Below are 15,836 nucleotides of genomic sequence, written 5' to 3' on the forward strand. Positions count from 1 at the left end.
TACTTTTTAAAAAGCTCCTAAGCACTTCCTGAAAGCTCTTTAAAAAAAAAGAAAGAAAAAAAAAAGCAAAATAGCATTAATTCTAATTTATTACACACAGTGCAGGGTTGAGGTCAGGCAGTAAGGCAAAAGGCTATAAATACTGCAAACATTACAGCATGGGGGTGAGAAAACACACAATTCATATTTATTCTTCTTACCCAAGGAAGTAGTTTGAAAGTTTTCAGTTGAAGTAAAGGGGGTAGAGGTGGGATGCGACTGACCTCCTTTTCTCTATCTAGCTCCATAAATCTAGCTAAAAAAACAAACAAACACCACTTTAAGCAAATCCGAAGAAATTTGAGATCTGCAATGTAGAAATCGCCATAACTTAAGTCAGTCCCTTCTTGGCCCTAGGCAGGCCTGCAAATCCTGCAGTATAAAACCCACGGCACTTCGAAACACAAGGAATTTATGTAACAGATTTTTTTTAAAAAGGTATTGTGGGATGGGTGGGGGAAAGGCTGCTTAAGGTGGCCGTTTCATGTCCCCCAACCTCTTGTCGAAGTCCACACAGAGGGCGGGCAAGTGCCTGGCGCTCTGCCTCGGGACTCCAGGCTGACTTCCCCGCCTTTTGGGCGCGAGGTTTAGAGGCGGGCGGCGGGGTGACTTCGGGACTCGGAAAGCAGCTGCAAAGCCCAAAGCGAGTTTGCCAGGGCCGCTCCCCGCAACTCTGTCCCAGCTCAAGTCCAGGCAACCCTGCGGCTTCCTTGCTGTCTGTCTTCTCCTCCTGCACCTCCCATTTGCAGGAACAGCGGCAATCTCCTCAGGCTAGGGAGTTCGGCTTCCTCTGCCGGGCTTCACCTGCCCCTGCTTTCCCAGTGTCCCATTCAGCTTCTGCCCCCAATTCCCCGCCCTTCACCCCCGCGCTCCTTCAACCACTGCGGCTCTGCTTCCCAGAGGTGCGATCGCGCCGAGTTCTAAGCCAGGGCCTTACCTGAGCGCGCCTCTTCCAATGGCTGCTCACCTGAAGGCCCGCTCCACCCAATCAGCTCGCGGCTCGTCCCTCCTGCCTGCTATCCTTGAGTGAAAGAATCCAGCTTCTCTTGGGAAAGTTACCTGTAGGCGCCTTCAAGCTTTTGTTGCTTGGCTGCTCGGTGCCCTAAACCGCGGGGGGGAGGGAGTGCAAGAGAAAAAAAAAAGGGCCAGCCAGTCTTCTTCCCACATGCGAGGGGCGGGGAGAAGGGGGCTTTACCTGTCCCACTCCTACCTCTGCGGCTGGCTGAGGGAGAAGTAGAGGGGGGAAAGAAAAGCAGAATTACCAGTAGCTCTGGTTCTGCCGTCCCGGGAGCTCGCTCGCTCTCACACGCGAGCGCACACACACGCACACACGCACGCACACACCTTTACCTGCACAGACTTGAAAGTCCAGTTTCACCAGAGAGACTGAGGCATCTGGAAAAGGGGAGAGAGTTCATTGGATCAAACATGTCACAAGAGACGGACAAGTAAGTGATCACAGCCAGCTTGCTACTTTTGCTGCTCCTGAACGGATCAACTGGTTGGTTGTGTTTTCTTTCCCTTAAAAGAAAAGAAAAAAAAACCAAAACAAAACACGATCTCGGTGGTGGACGCACTGCGATTACATTTCCTCCTTTATACAAGGAATACAGGGGGTTAAATAGAACCCACAGGAGAGCTATTGAATTCCACCAACTTCCCCAATTTCTTTTTTCATTCTCCCCCTTAAAAAAAATTGGCTCTGGATTCTCTGTGTAACTTTCCCAAAGTTTGGGGAGAGCTTTACTTCTGTGCTATAGAACTGGAGGACCAATGCCTTCCTGTCCTTCAGGGCCTAGATATGAAACGTGATTCTTGGCTTTTGTATGTGAATGCAACAAAAGAGCTTTTATATTGGATCAGAAACGGCCATCTTCCCGTTTTCTTGGCACTTCTGCATGTGTATTTTGGACAGAAAGATGTAAAAGGTGGATCTCAGGAATTCTTTATTTCAAACTGAGGGGGAGTTAAGATGGCGAGAAGGGGGGGGCAGGGGTAACGGATTAAAAACAGCCTGGTTCTAGAATTTAAAAAAAAGCATATTATAGAAGGGAGCATGGAGGGGGCAAAAATATGGGGATCCCCTCCCTTCAGTAAGAGGAAGTGATTTCAGGTAAAAATATTATTTCGTTTTTCCACTACATTGTATGTACATGTGGCATAAAATATTCCACTCCATGATAAAAAAAATTATGAATTTCACTTCCTTAAACTCTCAAATAGGGGTAAAATCAAAATGCACTTTATTAAAAATCTCAAAATTCTTTGAAAAGCTCTAGGTTGTACATTGAGACAGCTTGAAATAAGCAACAAAGCCTATTGTTTAAGAATGTTCATAATAAACCAAATAACATTAGCATTTTTGTTAAAATTTCTAACGTGCCAACGCTAAAGGACATTATGATTCTGAGATTGTTGCGTGTGCAGACATAATAACGCTCTATTCTATAGTGGCCTCCCTTGTATTCCTCTCCCCATTTTCAAATGTGTGCAAGGTGGAAGTTAGACAATCTTGTACAGGCTTCATCTCCCCCTCCCAGCACCTCCCTATGACTGCGTCTTCCTTATGGCAGTTGTTACTGGCTCCTTCTGAGCTTCCTGGTAGCTGCAGATCCTACCAATACTAAAGGGAGAAGGCCAGAATCTTGCAGTGGGTTGGGTCTCAAGATCAGGAATAATAGATTGTATCTTGAACTTCCTTCTGAGCCTGTGCAGCACCATGCACAAGAAAATCATCTCTAGCACTGGGACAAAACTCCTGTTGTGGAATTTCTATCCTGGGTTATTGACCTACAGGTGTGGAAAAGGGAAAGATGAAAGAAGAGGGAGGGAAGTAGAAATCAACAGGATTCAATTTAGCAGGAAAAAAGGATTTAACAAATTCTTAATGTGAGAAAGCTGGTTGCTGAAAAGGACTGACTCTCTTGAAACTTGAGAGTGGAATACATAAAGTTCCATAATTAGACAATGACTAATATAGCAGTGATGTATTGGTCCCCCTCCCCTGTCTGTCCATTGGGAAGAAATTTACCTCTTCATGATCAGTAAAAGCGGCCAAGATCATTCAAAATAAGGTGGCCTTTCCATGGAGTCTTTTGGAACTTCTTCTCATGCGTAACTCTCAGTTGATTCAAGATTGTGTGCAAAGGGCAATGATGGTTTTGATTTGATAAAACAAGATGAAAAGGTTTAATCTTTTACATCATCTCCTGGAACTTTTTGAAAGTGGTTTTGTTCCATATAGCACATTATTCATTATTAAAGTAGGTGTACCCATTAAAGTCTGGTATGAAGGACAATTGTTTAAACAACAGATTTTGATCAGTATCTGAGATGTTACGTATATGCCTGGGTTAGTCAAAATGTCTTGAAAAGCATAGGCTGTTCTAATCATTTGAGTAGAAGTGAAGAAACTATGTGTTTTTCTTTACTTTTTGTTTTTTAATGCATTGTGTTTCTGTGGCCAAAGTAGTCAACCAGATTTTGCTTTAATGCCGAAATTAATTTGTGTAATGTTCAGGGTACATTCCTATGAATATTTTACTTGATATTCTGAATTTGTTGGATTTGTGTCTCAATAAATGGGTTTAGGATTACTCTGCAAGACATATGTGATTGGTAAGGCATTCTCGTTTATTTCATGCAAGATTTTATATAAAGTTTTTAAAGTATTGTTATTTTAATTTTTATTTACATAGTTGCATTAAAGTCATCTAGTACTTAAATTATTTGCACATGAAAATAAGGCAAATAAGGTTCCTTACAAAACTAACCAATAAATCCACAATACTTTTTTTTAAAAAATATCCTTCAAAATTATTATATGGCTGCTACTAATTTTAAATTATTTTTACACCATAGCAACTATTTTTATTACTTTTAATCCAGAGGAAACTAGATTGAAAGACTTCTAATGAAACTTCATCTTTTATTCTCCGAAACAGTTGAACTGAATTTGTGGGAGATGGGAGAATTGGGAAAGTTAGCGAAGGGTTCAGACATTTCCAGATTTGAATCTACAATAAACCATAGAGACTTTTGTCAAGAGACAGCTACTTTAATCCCATGTTGGATGCAGCAGTAACTTTTCTAATTTGATGTCTTGTTTCCATTTGAAAGGGTCTTCCAAATGTTTCTAGCTGTGTACATATGCACAGTTATCTTCCTTTAGTTTTTATTCTTGCAACAACTCTTTGAGATTATATCTGACTCAAAGTCAGCCAATGATCTGGGATTTAGAATTTGGATCTTCCCTGTCCTAATTCAACCCTCTAATTATACAACAATAGTTCATTTAGCTGTGAAGCCTTGGGAAACAGGCAATTGTCTGCATTTCAAGAAGGCTATATGTGTTTTTTTAAACTATTTTTCTGAAGACAATGTAATTTTATTTTGTGAAAACTAATTTTTCTCCTTGTCAGTAGAAGCATTGCCCTTCATGAATGTTAAACACAACAGGCTATTAGAGATGAGGAGGATATAAAACCCACTTCATGCAATCCTCTCTGTGAATATGGAAGAGGTAGTTGAGTACATATTACTAAATTCACATACTACAGTGAGCCAATAAGTAATATGATCTTGAGTTAATATGATATATGAAGGGAGTGGAGGGTAAGCCACAGTTTGAAACCAGGGTTTGTTATTTTCTTACCAACTGTTACTTTCTTTGGAAGATGTCAAAATAAGGATGGCTGGTTGATTTGTGATATCTTAGTTTAATCTTGAATTGTTTCTGTGCCCATTCAGGTTTCCAATCAATGCACAGAACTGCAAGGCCAAACCAGTTAAGACTGAACTTATCATTGGCTAAACAAGCCATAATTATTTTGCTTATCTGTAGAGTTTCTAGCATATTCAGTAAGCAGTGGAGAAAAATATTACAACTTGTTTACTTTGAGCACCTTTGAAAAGTATCTAGAAACTTCAAATGGTGCAAATTGAGCAACAAAACATGTTACTGGTGACAATACTAGAATCATATTACGCCTGAATTGGGCAATCTGCATATCTTTCCAATTGTTTTGTGGACACAATTTAATGTGCTGATTTAAGTCTGCAATATTTTTTAAGGCACATAATTCTCTCATTATACACTTTTTCACGCATTAAGATATGCAGGTAAGGCTCTCTTAAAAATGCCTTTGCATTCAGAATCGATTTATTGGGTGTTTGTGAGAAGGATCCCTAACTGTGCAGTTCACTCTCTAGGAACTGGTGTTTGATTCCCAGTCTGTTTTCTGAAGATGGACTTAAGACTCCCCATGAAACTAGGCCTTTTTGTTTCCCTTAGATTGATTTCAATATGTATCTGTGTCATTTAATTACGTTCAAGGGTTTATGTACTTCTGATAGCCATTTTGAGATGGAAAGGAGAGAGAGAGAGAGAGGGAGGGAGGGAGAGAGAGAGAGAGAGAGAGAGAGAGAGAAACAATGAGCAAATGAGCTATAGCATAGCATAATTATTGTATTATATTTGTAGCTTGTTTTTGTTGTTAGATCACTCAATGAACTACTTACAGCAATAAAATATTAACATAATATCATAAAAATTGAATAATAGCACCAGCACTTACACTTATATACCACTCCATAATGCACAACACTCTGTAAGCAGTTTATATGGTCAGCATATTGACCCCAGCAATATGCATCCTCATCGATGGAGCCAGTCAGGATCAGACTCCTGGCAGTGAGCAATCAGCTTTAATACTGCATTCTAACCACTACACCACTATGGCTCCTTAAACTACCATATAGAGCAGGGATTATCCACCTATGTCCTACAGGCTGGATGTGACCTGCCCCTTGAAATCACCTGGCCTGTGGTCATCCAAATAAATATATTTACCCAGTCTACAAGAGAAAGCACACTTAGCACCTCCTCGGGTGACCATCTTGGTGACAGCTTCACCAGATACATAGCCAGAACAACAATTCCTTTAAAAAAAAAGTTTATTTTCATATAAATCCACAAGTATGCCATTACATCTTAACAAACACTATTATATGTTATCCAATATTATATCAATTCCTCTCACCATATACCAACAACAACTCTCATTTGCTGTTCTGCTTTCCATACATCATCATACACCTTGTTCTACAACAGCCCTACCTCCTCTCCTTCTCTCCCTCTCCCTCCCTCCTTCTTTCCCTCAGTACTTTCTTCTCCCTCCTCTCCTTTCTCTTCTCTACTTCCCCTTTCTCTCTCCTCTCCTCTCTCTCCTACTCTTTTCCTCACCTCTGCTTCCCTTTCTCCTATCCCCTCTCGTCTTTCTCTCTTCCCCTCTTTCTCCCCTCCTCCCTTCCACTCTTCTCTACTCCTCTCTCCACTTCATCTCTCCATAGAACAATTCCTTTGGAAATGATACTAGTGATTCCATGGACTCTGGATCATACATAGAAGAAAATTGCCAACCCCTGATAATGCAGCAATTTAAAGTAGCACAAACTAAAAAGGACTCTCTAAAGAAAAATTTTGATGCCTTTTCCAAAAACAGAAAGTATGGAAGCTGTATGTGATCCTCAAGAATGTGTTCAGTTTGTGAAAAATGTAAGAAAAGAACTTCTCCTTTGGGCGTAACACACAGTCATAAAAAAGCAAGGACATCTTTAGAAGGCTAATAATACTTCTGGACAAGTTCATATAAAGCCAGGAAATCCCTCAGGTAGAGTAATTTTTAAAAGGCTAAATTGAGATGTAATTACGATAGTCAAGCAATTTATGTAGGCAAGACAGTGTAAATGCAGCCATGTTGATTGAATGATGGCAATTCTGGGATTTCTGTTTTTCTGCTCACCACGATGTCCTGATCTGAATTATGATGTGCATTACAAGTCATTTTAGAAGTCCTTCATCACAGTGACACTGACGACCGTTCACCTACCATGAGTACTCTTAGAATTATACTTCAAATTTTTTTTTCCTCCTGGGATAGCTTTAGTCAGTTCTTGACAGCTTCATCCCAGTAACAGTTTCTTGACTGCTAAATTTGTCACTATTGCACCTGCATGACAATTCCTGAAGGAATTCCTTATCATTGTCCGCCATAAAGATGGGAAACCTTTTGGGAGTTAGTGGTTGCACTTAATCTTTTAGTGAGTCAACAATGGTATGAAATAGATACTGACCCAACACCCAAGATGATAGGGACAGGATTTCCAGTTTTAAATAGAAAATCCTGCTGGTGCCTTTGAAACCACAATTAGGCATCAGTAAATAATGGAGGGAGGGAGGGAGGGAGGGAAATAAAGTTGATTTGGAGGGGGGGAGCTGGTATATAGAACTGATGATGAAGTGAAAATAATTCCAGTTAGGTTGAATTTCTAATTTAACTCCCTTATTGCTACGTTTCAGGAGGCCAGTATAATAAACAGTCTAGTTGTAATGCACCCATCTAATATTTGATTCCAAAGAAGAGTCAATTGCCTTTTAAAATCTATTATTTTGAAACTATATTCATTATAATATATTGGATTTCTCATAATTATTCTCATTTAAAGGTAAAGATAAAAGTTCCCCTTGCACATATGTGCTAGTTGTTCCCGGCTCTAGGGGGCGGTACTCATCTCCGTTTCAAAGTCGAAGAGCCAGCGCTGTCCGAAGACGGCTCTGTGGTCATGAGGCCTGCATGACTAAATGCCGAAGGCACACAGAACACTGTTACCTTCCCACCAAGGGTGGTTCCTATTTTTCTACTTGCATTTTTACATGCTTTCGAACTGCTAGGTAGCTGGGACAAGTAGCTCACTCTGTTACGCAACGCTAGGGATTCAAACCACTGAACTGCTGATCTTTCTGATCGACAAGCTCAGTGTCGTAATCACTGAGCCACCACATCCCTTTGATTAAAAAGCAGCACACAAATATAAAATACACAATCAAGGAAAAAGCTCTCTACATTCCTAGCAACCCCACATAACTCCAGGCATTTATATACTGTATTGCCCTAACAGTAGAATCCCTTTCATTTAAACAGGATATTAGCTCATTCGTTGGAGCCAGGTTTAGATCTCAAAATTTGTAAAAGGAATTCAGGCGAGACACGTTTCAGAGAGAAGGTCTCCAATCAAGCAGATGTAATCAAAATAGCTTCAGGGAGAAAATCAAGTTTTCTTCTCCAGATCATGACAGCCTAGGAACTCTTCATTACATTTTGGATGATTTCTCCATGTACACTAAACTTTATGCTTGTAAAATTAAGAGGCGTGTACGGTACAGTTTTCTTAGGTTTGTGCGTGTGTTTTAATAAACATGTATATCGCAAATAAATAAGTCAGAAAATATTTAGTGGGAATACATACAACGGGGAGCCACCAAAACACAATCCGTTTCAAAATATCAACCATCAATGTGCACTTTAGCAAGCTGGCTAATCCAGTTTCCCATTCATAATAAACAAGCATCCATGGTGCCAAATTAAGATGACATAATTAAACCAAGACGATTAAAAAAATGTTTGCACATTTCCTCTATGTTGACTCTTTGTGTCCTTTTACTTTGGGAGAAAAGCATCAGGAAGAGACTGTCAATAATTATCCTTGCAGGGAATTATGGGAATATTTGTCCAATTGCGCACTTGGTACATGAAATTGGCACTGTAATTCTGTACATAATTATTCAGAAATGATTTCAGCCTGTGCTGAGGCTTGTGTGTTAACCCCAAATTCAAAGACTTGATATAAAGTTATCTCGCTGTGGATTTGTTATAATGGATGAAAAAACTGGGATTGGAAAGTTATAAATAAATGTTTCTTCTTTTTCTTTTTTATCTCTCTCTCTCGCTTTTCTGTTGCCTATAGAAAGTGAGTTAATAAGTTGCTTAAGGTAGAGATTTATTTCCTTTTGTTGTTTGAAGTGCAGTTCAATAACAAATTTTACAAGTCCATTGAATCAGCAAATATGAATTACTGAAAGACATTCTTGCCCTTTTTATTTTAATTTTAATTTTAAAAGAGTATAACAATTGGATATGTTTAACCAAATCTTGTCTGTAAAATTCTATCCTGTGCGGGATGAGGAAAGAACCTATTTTTGCAGACTTTTTATGTATATTATAAAATAGTCCTAGCAGTCCCATGCTAGGACTATTTTATAATATATAACTTCCAGTTGCAGACATGAGCTAACATGAGCATGAGGTACTTTGATCTCAGGATCCCTCCTACAACAGGGGAAGAAGAAGAGGAAGAGGGAAGGAAGGAAGGAAGAAAGGAAGTTATTATCTATATTACAAGTAAATAGAAATACTCTACTGGCTATATCTCAAAGTAGTTACTAGGACTTAAAATAATGAAGAAGTTATGAAAAGATGCTTCAAATATTCTATCTTATGTGATTCACCAAACAGAAACATAATTAAAAGAATGTCCACCCTACTTAGATGCCTTTCAAGTCAATAAAACTTCCATATTTTGTGGTGGTATTAAATTGAGGATGTCCAATCTATTACAAGTATCAAAAATGTTGCTGCCTCATTTGGCTTCTAATTTAATCTTTTCTTCCTCTGTTTCATGATTTCCTTAATCTAATCTCCATCATGTTTTCTGCAGCAGTTTTAGTATTCTTCTCAGTGCCCACAAGTCTTTCTGCCAAGTTATTCCTTTTTTTAAAATTGAAATAACTGTAGTTCCTATCACTAAAAGAAAAAGAAATAAGTATCCAGTTGTTTGTCAACTCATTTCCCAGCTTGGCCTTCTTGGGAGGGGGAAATCAGAGTTTTCTTAAAGAATAATGGCAAGAGGCAGATATCATTCTGATCACGCTCACTGTTCTCAGAAAAGAAGAGGGGGAAATGAGATCTTGCTTGCTTCTAAGTTAGAATGAGATAAGAGTATGGGTGTACAGAGCCCGGGTGTACAGAGTATGATGCACTGATTGCATCTGACACTAGTGGTGAAATTCAAATGTTTTTACTACCAATTCTGTGGGCATTGTTTGGTGGGTGTGGTGTGGCTTGGTGGACGTGGCAGGGGAATGATAATACAAAATCTCCATTCCCGCCCCACTCTGGGGCTAGCCAGAGGTGGCATTTGCCAGTTCTCCGAACTATTCAAAATGTCTGCTACCGGTTATCCAGAACCTGTCAGAACCTGCTGGATTTCACCCCTGCCTGACACCATTGCCTTTGTGGTCCACAGATCAAATAGTTGGGTTAAAACATTCAGGATGTTTTTTTTAATAGGGGAATAGAAGAGATTAAGGAGCAAGAATGGATTCTTGCAAATGGTTACACCACCATTTTATACCTTAGAACGGCTGAAAATTCTATAACCATGCTTATTTTTTTTTTCTTGTGTAAATATGTTTTATTTCATTTTCATTTTCATTTCATACGGTCACATATATACTGTGCATAACCGGGGCCATATAACATTGAGCAATAAACACAGCCATCCTTATCAACAATACTCCCCAAAATACAAACCCAATATACCACTTCAACCCTCCATACACCCTTTCTTTCACTCCCCTCCAACTTTCCTTTCTCCCCTCCAACATTCCCCTCTAACCTACTTCCCTTCCCCCTCTATCACTCCTCTCTCCCAATACACTCCCTCCCTTCCATCTCACCCTCCCTCCGATCCTCTCTCCCACCCTCTCTACCCCTCTTTCTTCTTTCCTTCTACTCCTCCCTTCGGTGTATTTCTACTATCTATCAATATATTCAGCTTCCTATTTTTACACTAGAATTAACAACGCAACAGTATACAAGTGCGTTCCAGGGGGCGGAGCCTGTCGCCGAAGAGGGCTCAACGGAGCTCCTCTCAGAGATCTGATCTGTATATCTAAATAAGATCATAGATATCACCCCTTTTTGGCTAGAAAGGGGCAGGGAGTTTAGCTCTGTGGCTAGGGTCTATTCGTAGTTCACAGCCTTCTTTCTTTTTTTGGCCGTGGACGGAGATTAGACCCAGCGTAAGCGGAGCCTTTATCTCCAGCCAGTTCTTCTCAGCTGCTTTTTTTTGCAGCCCTAGACAGACGACTCCCCCCCCAGGACAAAGCAAAGTTGTTTGAAGCTAGGATTAATACGGGCGGGTCCCACCCCTGTGAGATTTTTGCTTTTATTACTATCTTAAACACCAGCCTCATTTGTCACAGAGGCTTCTTTGTTTAAACGGACTTCAAAATGGCGATTTCTCTCTGTTGGTGACTGATAGGGGACGTACTTAGCCGGCCTTATCTTCCTGCAGACCGCTCCTTAACAAAATAATTTTTTTCTTCTGGAAACAGAGGGGAGCGAGAGCGCTGTTTATTTGTTTATTTATAATGCCACCCAGGTCAAAAGCGAAGCGTTTTTCTACGAATGTGCTTAAAGAATCTATGAATGAATCTAAAGAATCTACTATGAAATCGCTGCCCTTGTCTCCTACGCCCTCTACTGGAGAATTCTTAACACAGGAATTTTTTTTTCAAATGATTAAGGATTTTAAACAGGAAATCAAGGAATTTGTATTGGAGCTATATGGTAACTTAAAGTCTAAAATTGCCCAACTGAAGGCGAGTACGTTTGTAGCTGTGTCTACCCTGACAGATTATACTGCTGAAATGGAGAATAAATTGGAAAGCTTGGAGGAGGCTAATTCTAATCTGACTACTAATATTCAAATATTACAACAAAAAATTAGAGATACTCAACAACAGCTCGTTATGATAAATTTTAACAAGAAGGCATTTGCAATAAGAGTCAGAGGATTGCGCGAAAAGGAGCGAGAGAATCTGAAACAGACCTTTGTTGAGGCCTTCAGCCATGCGGTGGGAAGCCCGGGACTTAATTTTGATTGGCAGATCCGGAAAATCTATCGCCAGAACTCGATGGTAGCGGAACAACAACAGCTCCCGAGGGACATAATTATATATTTCTCCACAAAAGAATCCAGAAATGCGATTATGCAAAAGTTTTACAATAACAGGTTGCGAGTCGAGGGGCAGGATCTGATTGTCTTCAAAGAAATACCATCCCAGATGTTAAAAGCAAGAAGAGACTATACTTTTCTAACTAAGGAGCTTATAAATCGCCAGATTCATTATAAATGGGAGGCCCCGGCCGGCATTACGATCACATTTGAGAATCAAAGATTTCGTCTCAATTCTGTTTCGGAGGCTCGAGATTTCTACTATAAGACTTTGAAGGCGGGACTTCCTGATTCACTTGGAAAAGAGGAGAGACAAGCCGAAGGAGAAGGCAAGCAGCAGACCACATGGCTGCAAGATGGAGGAGGTAGCTCTCCCTCTCTCGGAGAAGCAGAAGAGCGGAGACCGAGGATTTAGACATTCCAAAATATTTGCCAAAGTTTTGGATTGAATGGGGGTTTGCGATCTCTCTCCGGTAGAAAAAGTGGAACTGGATATTGGTGGTGCGATATTGGGACTGAATTATGTGGATGCTGAATGTATACTCTACGGGACTTGTATGTTTGAATTTTAATTTAAACTGTCCAGGACTCTAAAGTGAAGAGAGTGGTAATGGTAACTTTATTGAACTTTAGTTGGGGAGGAGGGAGTCGGGTAACGCAACTGTCATAACGCGAGATAAGTGGAGGGGGAGCGAAAGCCTGATCAGAGTATTTCGAGTTAAAAGGTAAACTGACCTCTGTGTGAATTATTGTTTGAAAATAAGGTTAAGAAAGATTATTCGGAGGGACTATGGGAAATAGTGGTAAACATCAGAGAAGCAAGGTATGAGAGTAAAATGCACGCGGAATGATTTATGTTGTTTAAATGCAAAGGACGAGGGTAAAATGTATGATGTGGATAGATCCACGCTGCTTAAATTTTATTAGAAGGGAAAGCTTGGGGAGATTATTTTGAGCTAGATCGTAAACTGATGTCTGCACAAATTTATATAAATTTTTATTTGAAAATAAGGTTAAGGAAGATGAGCTGGAGAGTCTATAGGAGGTTGGGGTAAATAACAAAGAAGCAAGAGATGAGAATAGAATACATATAGAATGATTTATACTGTCTAAATATAAATAAAGATGGGGGGCTGAGCTTAATACAAAGAGCCTTTTTTTTCTTTTTTTCTTTTTTTTTTCTTTTCTTTTCCTTTTTATAATTTGTAATCTCTTTTTTATTTTTATTCTTTTTTTTATACTTTTATTTTGGATTCATACGATCATAAGATACTTTAGAAGGGGTTTAACAGAAGGCAGTGCCAGGTGTGGGCCCTGGGAAGTCGGGGGGACTAGGGATGGGGATTTATGGGGGGTGGGTGGGTGGGAGCTGATATAGTTTCAATAAGAAGAAGAATGCACTTGTATACGGTTGTTCTTTCTTTTTTTCTTTTCTTTCTTTATATTTTTTTTCCTTGGTTTATTTTATTTTTTATTTTTTTATTTTTTATCATATTAAGAGTTGAATAAAGGAACACACCAAGGGGAGAGGTAGAGGGAAAGAAGAGGGAGGAGTAAGGAAGGAGTAAGGGGAATGTAAGGAGGGTGTAAGGGGAATGCTAGGAGGAAGGGGAGAAAGGAAGGTTTGAGGGGATAGGGAAGTAGGAGGGGAGTGTTAGAGGGAGGAAAGGAAAGTTGGAGGGGAAAGATGGGGTGTATGGAGGATGGAAGTGTCAGGTGGGGTTGTGAATGATGATGAGTTGTGTTTTTTTTTCTTCTCTTTCTTATTTTATTTTATTTCTTTTCTTATAGCAAATATCCAGTATATAAGTGATTGTAAAATTGAATCTGAAAATGAATAAAATATATATTATAAGATGAAAAAAAAAGTATACAAGTGCAATCATATTAATCAGTTTAAAATCCAGCACATACTATATTCCCCCCTCCCCCCTAGAACCCCACCTCCCTCCCCCCCGACTTCCCAGAGCCCGTACACGGTATAGCTTTTTATCAAACACAGTCGAAATATATTAAAACCAAAGAAATTAAAAAAAAAAAGAAGGAAAAAGAGAAAAAAAAATCAGTAAAGTCTCTACGTTGAACTCAGCTTCTTGCCGTTACTCAAACTTTAAGCAGTTTACATTATTCCTAATCTTAGTTGTTTGATTACCTGCAGGGTTTCCCCAGAGGTTATTTGTTGGTTCAACTTTTACCTGTACTCTTCTCTAACCAGGGGTATTATCTCTTTATCTAAGTATCTGTCTATATCTAAACCCTTAATTTTGTCTCCTTTGTACAATTCTGCAAAAAAAAAATAAAAAAAAATTCCGGAATGCCTTTTAAATCTCCTCCTGTTAAAACACCTCCTTCCCTCTATAACACAATTTGGATACATTTCAAATTTTCCTTTTAATTTCCTCTTCCAATTCTTTTCGTTTTTGCCCTAGTTTATGTCTATGTATTTTGTTTATATTCATCAGTACTCCTCTCATATACGCTTTACTTGCATCCCCTACAAATCCCATGAAAGTACCCTTATTCTTATTCAGAGCAAAGTGTTCAGATAGCAATTTTTTACAATCATTAATATACTTTTCATATCTAGATAAACTCTCATTCAACTTCCAAGACCTTCTTGCCTGCACTACCCTTCCCAATTCCATCCAGACTGAGTTATGGTCCGAAAGGACCCTTGCCGCAATCTTTGTCTTCTTCACCCTAGAAAATAAATCATTAGTAATTTGTGTAGAATCAATCCTTGAAAGGGGTAGATGTCCATCAGAAAAAAGGGTGAGGTCATATGCCTCTGCATTTCTTTCTCGCCAAACATTTCTCAATTAGAAGTCGTCCATCAAGTCTTTTTCCCTTCTAGAGTTAAGTCTAATGCGATATATCTTCCAAAGGGATCTGCTTCAATTAGTTCAGCCTTAATGTCTTTTCTTAAGTATACAACTATATCATTTTTCTTTTCCATAGCAGAGGTCACAAAATATTGACCAAGTTCAAGGTTGAACAAGTATTTTTGATCAATTGATTTGATATGAATTTCTTACATGTAGATTATATCGTTCTGGTAGTCATACGGTTAGATCTTTGTTCCCTGACCCCTTGCACTCCGGAAGAAGGAAATGGTGCTTTTGTCTGGTAGTTGTGTGATTTGCTGTTTATCTTGTCCTTCTCGTGGTCTTTCTCCAGATCCAGATAATTCAGGGTGTCCCACCTTCAGGATCTTGTGATAGAAATCTCGGGCTTCCCATACAGAGTTGAGACGATATTTTTGCTTATCAAATGTAATTATAATACCGAATGGCACATCCCATCTATACTGTATCTGACGGTTTCTAAGTTCTTCCACTAGAAAAGCATAATCTCTCCTGGCTCTTAGCATTTGAGGTGGTATTTTTTTGAAGACAATCAAGTTCTGCCCGCCAATTTGAAGCCTGGTATTATAAGACTCTTGTAGTATTATGTTTCTGAACTCTCTTGTAGCAAAGTATATAATTACATCTTGGGGAAATTGCTTCTGTTTTGCCAGCCAAGAGTTAGCGCGATAAATTTTTTCGATCTGCCAGTCAAAGTTGGACCCTGGTCTTTCCACCAGACGGTCAAAAGCCTCTGAAAAAATCTGCTTCAAGTTCTCCTGTTTATCCTCATGCATCCCCCTGACTCTTAATGCAAGCTCCATCTGTGTGTACTGCATCATAACAATTTGTTTTTCAGCGTTTTCAACTCTTTGTTGCACCACTTCAATTTTGGAAGTCAAGTTAGTGTTGGCTTCTTCAAGAACCTCTAGCTTATCTTCCATTCCAGAAACATATTCTGTCAGTACAGTTACAAGTCCCAACATATCATCATTTGTTTTGGCAATCTTGTTATCAAGCTTATCATATAAGTCTTTCATCTCATTCTTTATCTCCTCTCTGAATTCTCTGAAAGCTTTTGAATTCTGCTCTCTA

General features: G+C 39.3%; 1 protein-coding gene across 1 annotated transcript in view; it reads left to right on the forward strand.

The window, feature by feature from the left end:
• The first annotated feature begins 9,172 nt into the window (after nt 1-9,172).
• The window catches only part of GRHL2 (grainyhead like transcription factor 2), an 86,835-nt gene continuing 80,171 nt past the window's right edge, over nt 9,173-15,836 (forward strand). The window contains exon 1 of the mRNA XM_032222286.1: nt 9,173-9,183. Coding sequence (XP_032078177.1) covers nt 9,173-9,183 — 11 coding nt within the window. The remainder of the gene's footprint in view (nt 9,184-15,836) is intronic.

This window comes from Thamnophis elegans, chromosome 8 (assembly GCF_009769535.1).
Source record: "Thamnophis elegans isolate rThaEle1 chromosome 8, rThaEle1.pri, whole genome shotgun sequence".
NCBI lineage: Eukaryota > Metazoa > Chordata > Lepidosauria > Squamata > Colubridae > Thamnophis > Thamnophis elegans.